We start from the raw sequence: 15,970 nt of genomic DNA on the forward strand, positions 1-15,970 counted from the left end.
CAAGATCAAGCATGAAGCTGATAGAAGTGTTGAAAAGTTCAAAGCTAGGTTTGTTGCTCGAGGCTTCTCTCAAAAGGAAGGTGTGGACTATGATGAGATATTTGCACCAGTTGCCCAATATACCACCATCCATTCGATCATTGCCCTTGCTGCCTCACAGGGATGGAATTTACATCAAATGGATGTTAAGACCGCTTTCTTGCATGGCTCACTTAAGGAGGAAGTCTATGTTCAACAACCCGAGGGGTTCGAAGTTCAAGATCGGGAGACACGTGTATGCAGGTTGAAGAAAGCCCTCTATGGGTTGAAGCAAGCTCCTCGGGCTTGGTATGAGAGGATCGACAGTTATCTGATGAAGTTGGGTTTTACAAGAAGTGAAGTTGATCTGAACCTTTACTTTAAGGTTGAAAATGAGAGACCTCTCATCTTCGTACTTTATGTGGACGATCTCTTTCTGACAAGTGCAGACCCTCTTATTTATCAATGAAAGAGGGAGTTGGCTTCCGAATTCGAGATGAAGGACCTAGGATTGACGCACTACTTCCTAGGCTTGGAGTCTGGCAAAAGCCAGGTGAAATTTTCCTTTCCCAAGGAAAATACATAGTGAAGCTACTTGCAAATTTGGGATGGTGGATTGTAAGTCTGTGACTACTCCGATGGAACTTAACTTCAAGAAGTTATGCGGAAGTGTTGTTGGGCCCAAGTTGAGAAATCCTTCTGAGTATCGTCAACTCATGGGGGCCCTAATGTTCTTGGTGAACTCCCTTCCAGACATATGTTTTGTAGTGAATACATTGAGTCAATTCATGGTCGAGCCTCATCACATAAATTGGATTGCTTCCAAAAATCTCTTGAGATATCTCTAGGGTACAATCACCTATGGATTGAGATACACTACCAAAGGCTCCATTGTTATTATGATGTTGACTGGGCTGGCAGTGTGGTGGATCGCAAGAGCACATCGAGATGTTGCTTCTTACTAGGTTCTGCTTCGATATCCTGAATGAGCAGGAAGCAGAAATCGATTGCTTTGAGCACCGCCGAGGCCGAATATATTGCTACTAGTATGGCCTCCTATGAAGCTGTTTGGTTGAGGAAGCTCTTTAGTGAGTTGTTTGGGCATGTGCTGGATACCACCGTGATCTACTACGACAACCAAAGTGGGATTCGTCTTTTAGAGAATCACGTGTTTCATGACCACTCCAAGCATATTGATATCAGGTACCACTTTATTCGGGATATGGTATAGCAGGTAGCAATAAGGCTCCATCACATTCAAACTGATGAATAGGTCACATATATTCTTACGAAGCCCCTAGGGAAGGTCAAATTCTTAACCTTCCATGAACGACTTGGAGTCGTGGAGAGACCCTCTTATGAGGGTCCCGTTTGAGTTGGACTGGGAGCTCCGGGGGGCTTGGGGTGCTTCTTGGAGCAATAAGCAACAATAGGGTGAGTGGTCCACCTTCCCCTGTGATACCCCGTGATGGTCGATATATGCATAGGATGAGTGGTTCACCTTCTACTGCCGATACATCCTCCCCATGAAGTCCGGGACTCATGAGAAGTACCTCTCATCTGGCCAATGAGTGGGGAAATGAGAATAGGGACCATAGTACTACCGATGGACGCATCGTGTACTATCATATCCCTATGCTAGGATGTTTGATATTGATCTAGGATCAATGGAGATTGACTTCGAGTCAATGGAGAGTGGTATGATACACTCTCGATCATTTCTTCTTTATTATTTCTTCATGGTTCAGCAAAGCAGAGCAGAGCAGGGATGACAGAGATGGTACAAATTGTCAGATGATTTGACAGGAGGAGTTCATCCTAGTTGAGATGGAGTGTTAAAATTGGTAACTAGGACCAAACTCCACCTTGGACGACCCATATGATGGAGATGATATTTGTATTGGATTCCTCTTTTAGAGAGCTGTAGGATTGATCTAAAGATCATCTCATTCTGACAAGTACAAATGGAATTATGAATTTATTTCTTCTATGGACAAATTGTCAAGGTCGGCCAGAAGTCAAATGTAGGCTCATAAAGCCCAACAGACATGTCTCTTCACCCTCAATGTTGTGTATATATAAAGGAATCATTTTCCTCATTTGGTCACTCGCTGATCACACATATTTCTCTCTCTTCATCTAATTAGGTCGTACAAATTTCAGGGAGCCTGTTCTTCTCCACACGTGCGAAGAGTTGACTGGATATTTATGTTCTTTGTGTTGACCGAGATGCAGCCATCATTGACCGGGCAATGTTTGACTTCATTTGACTGTGATTTTTGCGAGAGAATTTATGTTTGGGTAGGCCACATATTCTAGCACAGAAACCAAGATTTTATGGGCAGTTTGACCAACATTTACTACAACCCTTTGACCGCAGAAGTTGCTTGTGCATTGAACAGGTTTGACCAGATTTTTCAGGACTGTTTTGGGCTGATTTGGACTATCTTTGGAGGCCTAGTTGACTGGGTTTGACCGAGCTGAATTGTAGGAGAATTTTTGTTGGTTTGACTAACGTTAACTTTCTAGTTAGGGCATCCTGTTGACTGCGGTTTGACTGGACAGTTTTGACAGTGTTTGGGAAAGTAAATTTTGTATATTGTACTCTCTCTACTGAAGTTTTGAAGAACAATAAAAAGATTTGATCAAAGGGTTTTCCCCACATTGGGGTTTTTCCCTGGCATTTGCCAAATATTGTGTCTTCTTGTCTTCTAATTATTGTTTATGTTCTATCTACATTTACTATCAACGTTAATGTGATTGCTAATCTGGAAATGGGCTAATAAGAAAAATTGAAGTAAATTGTTCTAAAGCATAAAACATGCCATTGTTATCTAAAATTAACAAAGATGGAACAAACAACTCCATAGACCTTTACATGCAGTTGGCTACTACTTAAATCCAAGGTATGTAATTTTGGATTTCAAAGATCATTGCTTATAAGTTATAAGTTTTAACTTTTAAATTTTGTTGAATTGATGAATATGTTTTTGTTTTCTAAATTTTGAAGGTACCATGACACTACAAATTTTGACGTTGATGGGGAGTTATTAGGGGGATTGTATAAATGCATTGAACGCATGGTCCCAGATTCCAAGACTCAAGATCAGACTCATAACAAACTCTTGAATTTCAACGAGAGTATCGGTACCTTTGGAGTTTCAATGGCTGTAAGAAATAGAGCAAAGAGTCCCACAGGTAAGAACTGTCAAAATTTGCAAATTCTTATATTACTCATTTCAATTTGCAATTGTTGAGTCCAAGTTTCAACTTTCAAATTCATTTGCTAATACTTTTTCTCCTTCCACCTTTTTTGCAGCTTATTGGTGGCAACAATTTGGTGGTGAATGCCCTCAGTTGCAAAAATTTGCAATTAGAATATTGAGCCAGACATGTAGTGCTTCACGATGTGAGCAAAATTGGAGTGTGTTTGAGTGTATACACACTAAGAAGAGGAACTGTTTGGAGCAAAAGCAGTTGAATGACATGGTTTTTGTTCAGTACAACCTTAGGTTGAGGCGCAACCAATTGCTGAATAAAACCCCTGAATCAAGCAACATTGTCTTGGCTGACTTTGATCCAACATCAGAATGGGTTGTGGAGAGTCAAGCACCAACATTTGACAATGAAGACCTTTCTTGGTTGGACTTGGACCCACCTCCACAAGATGCAAAGACAGATATATCAGAAACACCAGTAGCAGCTTCAAGGCCAGGGGAATCAAAGCCATAATCCCATTGCAGACTTGGATGCTGCTCATTCTTCAAATGAGGATGAGGAGGATGATGATGATTCTGATGATCATTGATATGTTGTAGTTGTAGCTTGTAGTATTGTAAGTTGTAATATAACACTATGATCTATCATGTTATTTTGGACTATAAAGGCCTTTTAGAGCCTGCTTCTTGATGTTTGTAACATTTTTGGTTCAGCGATGTTTTGCACTAAGTGTTATTTTGGTTATATGCACTATTACTTGCTATATAAATGAAAACTTTTGCATATTTGTATATAAATGGTTTGGATTCATATGAATGCACATGAATATATATGTTTTTTCTTTAAAATATGAATATTTTATGTGTTTTTGGTAAATCGGTTTTTTCCAGTTCCAATCCAGTTCTCGATTCACAAGGTTTTTCGGTTTCAATGACCAATTCGGTTCTGATAACATTGATTTTCAACAAAGCTCTAAGACTGTTCACCAAAATCATGAGGAACTGCGGGTGATCCTCCTCCCTCTAAAAGCAGAGATAGTTCAAACTTGCTATTAAATGTGCTCAGTTGCCTCATTCCCTCAATACAAACAGAAGATTCCCTTTGGATATTACTTGACTGTGCAAGGCGAGAACTGGATGCTTCTAGATCCACGATAGTTATTTTTCCAATCTAGCCAGCGATATCAAAAAGGCTATCATCCAAGACTCTACTTGACTCTCACAGATAATGACTCCTTGTTAATTTTAGATAATAATGGTATGTTCTATGCTTTAACACAATTTACTTCAATGTTCCTTATCAGCCCAATGACAATTTCCGATTATTTCGAATAGCAATCACATTAACTTAAACACATTGATAGTAAATGCAAATAGAACATAAAAACAAGTGCAGAAGACAAACCAGTACAAGAGGACACAAGATGTGGTGGATGCCAAGGAAAAACCGCAATGTGGGGAAACCCTTTGATCAAATCTTATTATTCTTCAATAGTTCAGCAGAGAGAGAGAGTACAAATATCAAATTAACTTGCCCAAAACAGTCTTGTCAAAATCAGCAGTCAACAACAGTCAACTGCAACCCTAACCAGAAAGTCAATGTTGGTCAAAGCAGCTCCAAAATGTCCTCCGAGCAGCTTAGTCAACAATAGATCAATTCGGCCTTCCAACAGGGTCAAAGTCAACCCACAACAGTTTGGTCAACCCAGTCAAAGGAGAGAGAAAACACAGTTGTAAATTCTGCAGTCAAACTGTCCCAAACTCCTTGAAAACTGTGCCAATAAATGCAGCCTTCAAAAATCAGATTTTTGCCCACAAAAGCGAAGTCAATGCTGGTCAAAAGTGCCCTAGTCAATGTTATTCTATTTTCCTGAAATTTTCGGCCAACAAACAAGTCCAGAAATTCGTCCTCCTGTCACACGTGCGAAGTAGAGAAGGCTACCTCCAAGCTGACGAACCAATCAAGAGAGGAGAGAGAGAGAGATATGTGATGAGATGAGTGATGTCCAAATGAAAAGAGAGGTCACTCCTATTTATACACTTCGTTCAGGGTGAGGAGACACATCTATTAGGGTTTTGAGCCTACATTAGACTGAGGCCGACCTTGACAATTTGTGCATGAGAGAGAATAAATTCAAAATTCCATTTCTGCTTGTCAAAATGAGATGATCTTTATATCAAAATTGGACCTCTAGAAAAGAGGAATCCAATACAATAATCATCTCCATCATATGAGTTGTCTTAAGGTGGAATTTGGCCCTAGTTGCCAATTTTAACACTCCCTCTCAACTAGTGAGAATTCCACCTACAATCTGTCATCATGCCATCCTGTCATCTTGTACCATCCTTGTCATCACTGCCCTGCTCTACTCTACTCTGTTGAACCATGAAGTAATAATGAAGATGAAGTGATCGAGAGTGAGTCATAAGATCATACCACTCTCCACTAACAAAAGTTAGTCCTTGATCCCAGATCAAGTTGTTGAACACCATGCATCCTAGTCATAGGGAGTACAACAATACACAATGCGTCCATCGGTAGCATTGTTTTAGATCCAGCCGGCTCAAAACCGACTCGGCCGAGTTGGTCCAAGCCAGAAGAAAAAAATAAATAAATGAATAAAAATTCAACCCGGCAAAAAAAACGGTTCGGTCGGCCAAGTCATGACTGACCTGGCCGAGTTATAGCATGACTCGGCCGAGTCAGTCATAACTCGGCCAACTCGTCTAGATCCGTAACTACTCGGCTGAGTCAATAAATGCAGCCAGTAAACCATAAAAACTTTTACATTGTTGTTATCCTTAATGTCATCGAGGCATTCATCGTCCAAGCAATTACCCCTACCTTGTTCACAATCTCCAATATCAACACTATGTTTTAGATCAACCAGATCACCATTGTTAACATGCTGAGGAGTAACTGTTGTGTTTGTAACTATTTGATAAATTATACCCACTGATTCATGATTTGAAAGATCCTTGTATTTTCCATCTACTTCATTGTACATATTTCCACAAGAATGCCTCCTTTCACTTATGTTGGCAAGAAATTTCTCTTCAGATACTCTTTCCATATTAGGAGTCCAAAACAATAATTCAGCATTCTGCTTTTCTGCTACCATCGTACTTGAATGAGGTATAAGACACCCTCCCATCTTAGGAGAGTCAATGCTGATAGCAACTTGTCTTTCAAGCCCTTTTTGTTTTCCTAACTCATTGCCAACAAAAGAAGTTAACGCATCTTTAATTGTCAAATACTCCCTGCACTCTTTACAAGGCATATTCCTGTAACATGAATCTTCATGTTGTCCAACAATGTTCAAAGATTCTGTGATGCCAGCAACTTTAAGTTTAGGGCTCATTTTAGGTACCAAATGAACATTGGCGTGGTTATTGGCATACTGACCTCCAACAGATGGACCAACTGCACATAAATCTTTTCGAGCTTCTGATTTGCTTTAGCCTGTGAGAGATTGATCAAGTACACTAGTATCACTTACGAACTTTTCAACAACAAAGCGAATCCGATGCTCTTCCAGCGAGCACCAGAAGCGCTTGTATTTGCAATACCATTTGGTACAAAGTCTAATAAGTTCCCTCCTTCCCAGTGCTAATGGTGCTTCTTCATTTCTCACAAGTAAGACAAGAGCGTGAAGGACATTTTTGGGGAATGCCTTAACGCTCTCTCTTGTAAATGACCGACACAGTAAAGTTTTGCACAACTCATCAACCTGGACTTCACTATTTTCCTTCAGCTCACTGCGTCTATCAAAAACTTTCGTAAGACCTTTGCTGCCTCATCAAGACATGTTGCATGCTTTGCAACAGATTGACTGTCCTTTCTACCATTTGCCTCAAACAAACTACTTGAAATCTTCTCACCATCACGAATTTGAGGATTGGAATTATTGTTCACACTGTCTTTCTGCTTAACAATTGATCCATATACACAATGTCTGGCATAATGTCCTTTGAATGTATTTACTATTGGACAATGCACTGGGTGCCATTTTGATATAATGGATATATTCATGAGCCTACTTTGATCATATGTTGTCTTCCATCTATATTCCAATGTTGTTTGTTTGGAAACATGAATGAAAATCTTTAAAATTATGTTTTTTTATAATAATAATAAAATATTTAATGTATTTTTTACAATGACCGAGTCATTGAAATCGAACCAGCCGAGTCGATACCGAGTTGGAATCCGAGTCAGAGTTTTAAAACATTGATCAGTAGTGCTATGGTCCCTAACCATCTTTTCCCAACTCATTGGCCAGATGAGAGGTACTTCCCATGAGTCTCGGACTCTATGGGTAAGATGTGTGTTGGGGCATTGACAGGAGAAGGTGAACCACTCATTCTATGCATATGTCAATCGTAGGGGAAGGTGAACCACTCACCCTACATGCATGTGTCCGAGTAAGGGAAGGTGAACCACTCACCCTACACACATGTCAACCATCATGGGGTATCACAATGGATGGTGAACCACTATCCTTGTACATAGCACACCACTAAGGGAAGGTGAACCACTGACCCTATGGTCGCCCATAGCTCCAAGAAGTACCCCAAGCCCCTAAGAGCTCCTAGAGCTCAGTGTTCAACTCATACGGGACCCTCATAGGAGGGTCATTCCACAACTCCAAGTCTCTCTCGGAAGGTTAAGAATTTGACCTTCCCCAACGGCTTCGTGAGAATGTCTGCGACCTGCTCATTTGTTCTAATGTGTTCGAGCCTTATTGCTCCCTGTTGTACCATATCCCGAATAAAGTGGTACCTAATTGCAATGTGCTTGGAGCGGTCGTGGAACACGAGATTCTCTGATAGGCGAATCCCACTCTAGTTGTCGCAGAGGATCACGATGGTATCTAGCATGTGCTCAAATATCTCATTGAAGACCTTCCTCAACCAAACAGCTTCACAACAGGCCATACTCACAGCAATGTATTCGCCCTCGGTCATGCTTAATGCAATTGATTTCTACTTCCTGCTCATCCAAGATATTGAAGCAAACCCCAAAGAGAAGTAGCATCCAGACGTGCTCTTACGATCCACCACACTACCAACCCAGTCAGCGTCTGAATATCCATGTAGTCTCAAGTTCCCAACAGTGTATCTCAGTCCATAGTGGATTGTGCCCCAGAGATATCTCAAGAGATTCTTAGCAGCAATCCAATGAATGTGATGAGGCTTGACCATAGATTGACTCAACGTGTTCACAACGAAGCATATGTCGGGACAGGAGTTGACCAAGATCATCAAATCCCCTACAATTTGACGATACTCGGAAGGTTTTGCTAATCTGGGCCCAGCAGCACTTCCACATAGTTTCTTAAAGTTGAGTTCCATCGGAGTAGTCACAGACTTGCAATCCACCATCCCACATCTCTCAAGTAGCTTTACAATGTATTTTCCTTGAGAAAGGAAAATCTCACCTGGGTTTTGCCAGACCTCCAACCCTAGGAAGTAGTGCATCAGTCCTAAGTCCTTCATCTCGAATTCAGAATTCAACTCCCTCTTGCATTGATGAATGAGAGGGTCATCACCTGTCAGAAAGAGATCATCCACAAAAAGGACCAAAATGAGAGGCTTGTCCTTTTCAACCTTGAAGTATAGGTTCAAGTCAACATCGCTCCTTGTAAATCCCAACTTCATAAGATAGCTATCAATCCTCTCATACCAACCCCTAGGGGCTTGCTTCAATCCATAAAGGGCTTTCTTCAACCTGCATACATGTGTCTCACGATCTTGAACTTCGAACCCCTCGGGTTTTTCCACGTAGACTTCCTCTTTAAGCAAACCATGCAAGAAGGCAGTTTTGACATCCATTTGGTGAAGGCTCCATCCTTGCGAGGTAGCAAGGGCCATGATCAAACGGATGGTGGTATATCGGGCAACCGGTGCAAATATCTCATCATAGCCTACTCCTTCCTTTTGAGAGAAGCCTCGTGCAACAAATTTGGCCTTAAACTTTTCAACACTCCCATCAGCTCTATGTTTGATCTTGTAGAGCCATTTTGAAGTGACCACTGACTTGTCCTTGGGTCTAGGAACCACATCCCAGACATCATTTTTCATGATAGACTCATACTCTTCGTTCATCTTATCCTTCCAAACTTGGTGTTTCATGGCTGCTTCGATTGTACAAGGCTCAAATTGTACATTGGTACTCATGGCAGCTAAGTACCCTTGGTACCTATTCGGCTTCTTACTTTCACGAAGTGTCCCCCTTGGTGGAATATGTTTCTCAGCATCTTCAAGAGTATCTTTGAGCCACAAAAGTCTTTTTCTTGAAGTAGAGGGCTCACTAGGAGATGGATCAATGGGATCCATCAAACCTTCCACATCGGGCATCGGTCCATCAGACGGAGGCTCATCCTGCTTTTCTGCAACAGCATCGCCATTGTCCTTCCTAGGGATAGGAAGTTCACGGACCTTCTTAAGAGCAGAATATTCATCGAAAGTGACATCATGATTTAATTCCACTTCTCTTTGACAAGGTACATAGATTCTATATGCCTTCAAAGTTTCACTGTAGCCCACAAACGTTCCTTTCTTCCCAGATGCATCTAGTTTGTTTCTTTTCTCTTTCGGCACATGAAAATATACAAGACAACTAAAAATTCTAAAATGAAAAACATCAGGTTTCTTACCGAAGAATACTTCTTTGGGTGTCTTGAAGTCCAAAGTTTGATGTGGGCATCTGTTTTGGACATACACAGCAGTGTTGGCAACTTCTCCCCATAAGAACTTCGGTAGACCTTGGTCATGAAGCATGGCACGGGTGGCTTCTATGATAGTTCGATTCTTCCTTTCGGCAACACCATTTTGTTCAGGAGTATATGCAGTAGTGGTCTCCCTCTTAATGCCAGCTTCTCTACAATAGTCTTTGAATTCATTTGACTCATATTCGGTCCCATTATCGATCCTCAATATTTTGATCTTCTTCCCTGTTTGATTCTCGACCAAGGCTTTGAAAGAGTGGAACCATTTGAACACTTCATCCTTCTTCTTTAAGAAATAGATCCATGTTTTGCGAGAGAAGTCATCCACAAAAATAGCATAGTACAAATATCCACCCAAAGATGTCACAGGCAACATACTTGATAGATCATAATGGACCAATTGAAGAATATCGGTGGTTTGAGTTTCACTTGAGGGGAATGGTCCCCTTGTATGTTTTCCAACTTCACATCCCTGACAAACACCTTCATGATCTAAGTTGAATTCAAGCATACTTGTGACCATCTTCCTTACATCAGGTAAGGCTTTGAAATGAAGGTGAGCAAATCTCTGGTGCCATAATTCGGATTGAAGAGAAGTATCACAAGTAATTGCTCCCAACAGACTTCCTCCAACCTGATAAAGACCTTCAACCCTGAATCCAAGAGTGAATGCATCTCTTAGGTTCCTTTGCCAAACACGAACTTTCCCATCAATGAATGTCACCTTAAAACCTTTATCTTCTATCGCAAAAATAGAGACCAAGTTCTTTTTCAAATCAGGTACATATAGCACTTCTTGTAAATGAAGAGTTTGACCTTGATTTAAGTGAAGAGTAACAATCCCAATTCCTTTCACGAGATAAGTGGCATTATCCCCAAGTATAATCTCCATATTAGTATTCTTTTCAATCAAGTTAGAGAGAGTTTCTTTGTACCCAGTGAAGTGCTTTGAGGCATCACTATCAATCAACCAATGATCCAATGTATCCGGAGGAGAGGCAGTGGTGAGGGCAGAAATAAGATAAAATTCTTTTTCTTTACAACATTAATTTCTTCATACTTGGAGTTTCTCGACTTCTTGGGAGGACAACCATTTCCATTTCGAGCAGTGGGAGCATTCCTCTTTCCTTTGTTGTTGAACCTATAGTTCCTTTGATTGCCATTGCCTTTATGGTTGTTGTTATTGTTGTCATCATCTCTCGGAGTATCCTTCTTATGAAGACACTCTCTAGCGAAGTGGTCAAACCTGTTACAATTAAAGCATCTTACTTTCCTTCCTTCTTTGAATCCCGGCTTGAACCCTTGACCTTGTCTTCTTGGACTAGCATTATTCTTCCTCTTAGTATGAGCGAAGAAGTCAGTAGGGTTATTTCCATTTGAGGGCTTGTCTCTTTCCATCATCCTTATTTCTTCTTGAGTGCATCTAGCCAACGATTCATCAAATCGTGGAATCCTATCATTGTTGAGGATGGTGGTGTTGAACACATCCCATTCTCTTGTAAGGCCTCCAAGTGCAATAAGAGTGAGCTCCCTGTCACCAATGACTTCTCCAGTAGATAGGAGATCATTCTTGATCTTGGTAATCCTCATGAAGTAGGATTGTATGGATTCTCCTCTATCCATCGTGATGTCTTTCAACTTGTTCTTGAGAAAGAGAACTTGATTTGCATTATTTACTTTGAACATCCCAACCAGCTTGTCATACATCTCCTTGAATGTTTCCAAATCAAAAATGTAGGCAACCAAAGGCTTGTGAATAGAATCAACAATAATTTTCTTAGCTTTAACCTCACCTTTCTCGTACTTTGTTTGTGCAGTCGCAGATGCATTTAAAGGAGGCTCCACTACTCTTCCTTTGACATAGTCTATGGCATCAATTTCTTCCAATGTCAGATCTAGAGACATCTTCCATGCATGATAGTCGGATTTGTCCTTAAGCTTGTCCTCGAATTTGAAGTAAGATGTAGTCGTCATTGGGACTAGTTCCAAGTCCTTGTCCAACAACTTCCCTTAGTGATTGCTTTTCCTCACTCTTGCTTGGGCTTTGTCTTCACCTGAGCTCTGATACCATGTTAATTTTAGATAACAATGGTATGTTCTATGCTTTAGCACAATTTACTTCAATGTTCCTTATCATCCCAATGACAATTTCCAATTATTTCCAGTAGCAATCACATTAACTTAAACACATTGATAGTAAATGTAGATAGAACATAAAAACAAGTGTAGAAGACAAGCCAAAACAAGAGGACACAAGATGTGGCGAATGCCAGGGAAAAACCCCAATGTGGGGAAACCCTTTGATCAAATCTTCTTATTATTCTTCGATAGTTCAGCGGAGAAAGAGAGTACAAATATCAAATTAACTTGCACAAAACAGTCTTGTCAAAATCAGCGGTCAACTGCAACCCTAACCAAAAAGTCAACGTTGGTCAAAGCAACTCCAAAATGTCCTCCAAGCAACTCGATCAACAATAGATCAATTCGGCCTTCCAAGAGGGTTAAAGTCCGCGCAAAATTGTTCAGTCAACCCAGTCAAAGGAGAGAGAAAACACAACTGTAAATTTTGCAGTCAATGCTGATCAAATTGTCCCAAACTCCTCAAAAATTTTGCCAATAAATGTGGCCTTCATAAATCGGATTTTTGCCCACAAAAACGAAGTCAACACTGGTCAAAAGTGCCCTAGTCAAAGTTGTTTTGTTTTCCTGAAATTTTTGGCCAGCAAACAAGTCCAAAAACTTGTCCTCCTGTCACACGTGCGAAGTAGAAAAGGTTGCCTCCTAGCTATACAAACCAATCAAGAGAGGAGAGAGAGATATGTGATGAGATGAGTGATGTCCAAATGAGGAGAGAGGTCACTCCTACTTGTACACTTCGTAGAGGGTGAGGAGACACATCTATTGGGCTTTTCAGTCTACATTAGACTAAAGCTCACCTTGACAATTTGTGCATGAGAGAGAATAAATTCAAAATTCCATTTTTCTTGTCAGAATGAGATGATCTTTATATCAAAATTGGACCTCTCGAAAAGAGAAATGCAATGCAATAATCATCTCCATCATATGAGTTGTGCTAAGGTGGAATTTGGCCCTAGTTGACAATTTTAACACTCTTGTTATGTGGGCAAGGATCAAAGGCCTGACCACTTCCAGTATCCTCCCATCTTCTAGAACGCAACAAAACATAATGGGTCATGAAGAAAATTGTCAGAAAATTTCTCCATGACAGATTGGTGGATAACAGTCTTGAAGGAAGAATTTTGGTGTGACGGCTATCCCGTAATGGGACCTTAAAGTTAAACATAGCCCAAGCATTTCCATTGATTGCTGAGAATCTTGAGTACTAAGCAGAGTGCAGCACATAACAACGACAATGCGCCCAAAGGAGTCACCTGGTATGTTAATCAATTAGGTTTTAATTGAGCAACAAGGTGTTTATTGATTGGCAGATTGCAGAGCAGAGGTTGTTTTATTGTTCCATTGACAAGTTGTAATTTGTTCCCGCCACTGGCACTCGCCTTGGCTTTACAAAATCCACAAGTAAATCCATCCTTACATGTCGTTAAAGAGCAAGGAGCAGGGAGATCGCAATCAGAATTGCAATGTGCACAAAAGCCACGGAGATCAATAATGGAAATAAAGCATTTGACATCATACAAAGTTAGAGACATGATGTTGATTGACACTTTGAGAACAAAGATTCATTTACCATCGCATTTCCATCCAATTTCTTTTGTGCAGGTTGTTAGCGCTTGAAATTTCACCTCAGGCTGAGAAAGGCAAACTTCAAGGCAACATCAAACCACTTAGCCTCGTAGCTAGCCCTACGGGGCAGGAGAGGGCTCTCTCCGGTTTATCTCGGGAAAGATCTTCAACGGGCGAGATAACCAATAAGGAAACACTGATTTTAGGCTAGTAAACTGATAAAAAGAGTTTGTTTTGGGATTTTTGGATTTTGTGTTGAAATTTGGTACCGGAGGACAGGTGGTTCCCTTAGGCTTTGATCTTTGGCCTAGGGAAAAGTGTCCAAAAGAATTTAATTTTTCTCCTAAAGTGACTTTATAATTTTATAAAGTTAAATCTAATTTAAAAGTGACTTTAAGTGATAAAGTTATTAAGTCTAATTTTAAAGTGACTTTTATAAAGTCAATGAAAAATTAGAAAGGAAAAGTGACTTTGGAAATAAATGACTAAGTGGGTCTTTATTAAAGTGGGGTGAATTAAAAAATAGAAAGTGAGATTTAAATGAGCATTTAATCTCAACCATTGATCTAAATCTATTTCAGCCATTGGATTTAGAGATCACCCAAAAGTCACTTGGATCACCCAAAAGTCACTTGGAGTTATATTAAAGGAGGAAAAGGAGGAAAAGGTCATTCATTCTTTCATGAGCAGATTGGGAGAAGGAGAGCAAGAGAGCAAGAGAGATTTCTGAGCAGGAAGGAGAAGGAGACAGCAGCTTGGCACACATTCCAAGGCAGCAGTTGAGCAGATTTGTACAGCTAATTCAGCACATAGTGAAAGGAAGATTTTTGCACAAAAATCGAAGAGCAGTTTGCTGATTTTTCTGCACACAAAACGGAGGTCGTACAGCATTTATTGCTGTCCTGTTTGCTGTAATTTCCAGATTGCTGTGAGGCACGGGAAAGGAGATAAGTTGTAAATTTGCTTGCTGATTTTTGCTGAATAATTCTCACTGTAAAAAGACAAATTTCAGAAATAAAGAAGAGCTCTCAAACTGGTTTTCCCCAAGAGTTGTAGGGGGTTTTTCCAGGGTCAAGTTGACCAAAAATATCAGTGTTTTAATGTGTTTTAATGGTTGTTTTTAATTGCTGATTTTTAATTCTGCAATTTCCAGCATTCTGAAAAATTTCCAGAATTTGTGTTTTCAGCAATATTTATTTTTTTCAGTCTGTTAAATGTATGGTTATGGGAATGGGCATTTAACTACATGGGAGAAATAAGGAGAAACTGAAAACCGGTGTGGGAAAACAGAAATTTTTACAACCACTGACTTGACATCGAGATCTTGTTACTTTGTAGGAGCACCGAGACTTCATGTTTAAACTGTGACATTACTGGATCCTTCTCTCTGTGGAAGCATCAAGATTCCTTCATCTAACCAGAGGTATCCTAACTTGTTTTATGCACTTAGACCACCTGAATAGAGATGTCCGAATTGTTCACTATTTTTGTCCTCCGAAATCATTGATAGAGACCACCGAATTTATGACTATAGTTTACTTCATGACATGGAGACATGACTACTACAGGAATATCAAACTGAGATCAATCTTCTTGTCTGCTGTCACTATGATCTCCTTTTAAGAAGGATCCGAATCCAAGCTTTATTGACTGTAATATAACACTGAAAATATCCCTTAATACAGAGATCTGAACGCTGTACTCTTCACTGAATTTATCCAAACTTGATGACTGTGATGCTCACCGAAATCTCAAAGATTGCGAAGTACTGTTACTGTAATTACCCACCGAAGTTGCAGAGGTATCCGAGTTCTGAACCTGTCCTTTTGCGAAAATCTTAGCTGGGTATTTATAGTAGTTTGTCCTCCATAAATGAATCGATGTGTCCAAGTGAATAGCTGTGTCTATTTGAGGTGAGCCGACATGAATGTTCCATACAGTTTGCAGGCCGACTTCAAGAGAGGACTGTGCTTGACTTTTTGGAGGGCTTTTCTAGACACTAGGTTGACTCATATACATTTTATATATGCTCAAGAAGAGATCTTCATACATGACATTGACTCTTTGACTCAATAATAAATCCTAAGGCTCTCAATGGGAGCCACAAACAAATAAAATTGCTTGCTCATGAAACCCATGAAGCAAGGCTTACAATAATAATTTTATTTTCTTCATTACATCATTTACAATAGTCATAATTACATGTCATTATGAAGACTAAACCTAGTTACATTTTACAACAATGCATAAAGTTTGCGTATCCGTTCCAACTTGGGGAGATGGTGATCTACCTTGACT

At 40.1% G+C, this 15,970-nt stretch overlaps 2 protein-coding genes across 3 annotated transcripts in view; both read left to right on the top strand.

Moving 5' to 3' along the window:
- Positions 1-3,750, top strand: part of LOC149155031 (uncharacterized) — a 29,394-nt gene extending 25,644 nt beyond the window's left edge. Inside the window, exons 3-4 of the mRNA XM_089439406.1 lie at positions 3,029-3,216; positions 3,338-3,750. Coding sequence (XP_089295532.1) covers positions 3,029-3,216; positions 3,338-3,750 — 601 coding nt within the window. The remainder of the gene's footprint in view (positions 1-3,028; positions 3,217-3,337) is intronic.
- The window catches only part of LOC149155030 (short integuments 2, mitochondrial-like), a 363,396-nt gene that overhangs the window by 26,563 nt on the left and 320,863 nt on the right, over positions 1-15,970 (top strand). The gene's annotated exons all lie outside the window — the stretch shown is intronic.

This window comes from Pinus tabuliformis, chromosome 9, assembly GCF_031772625.1.
Source record: "Pinus tabuliformis cultivar Carrire ecotype Pingquan chromosome 9, CPIR1, whole genome shotgun sequence".
NCBI lineage: Eukaryota > Viridiplantae > Streptophyta > Pinopsida > Pinales > Pinaceae > Pinus > Pinus tabuliformis.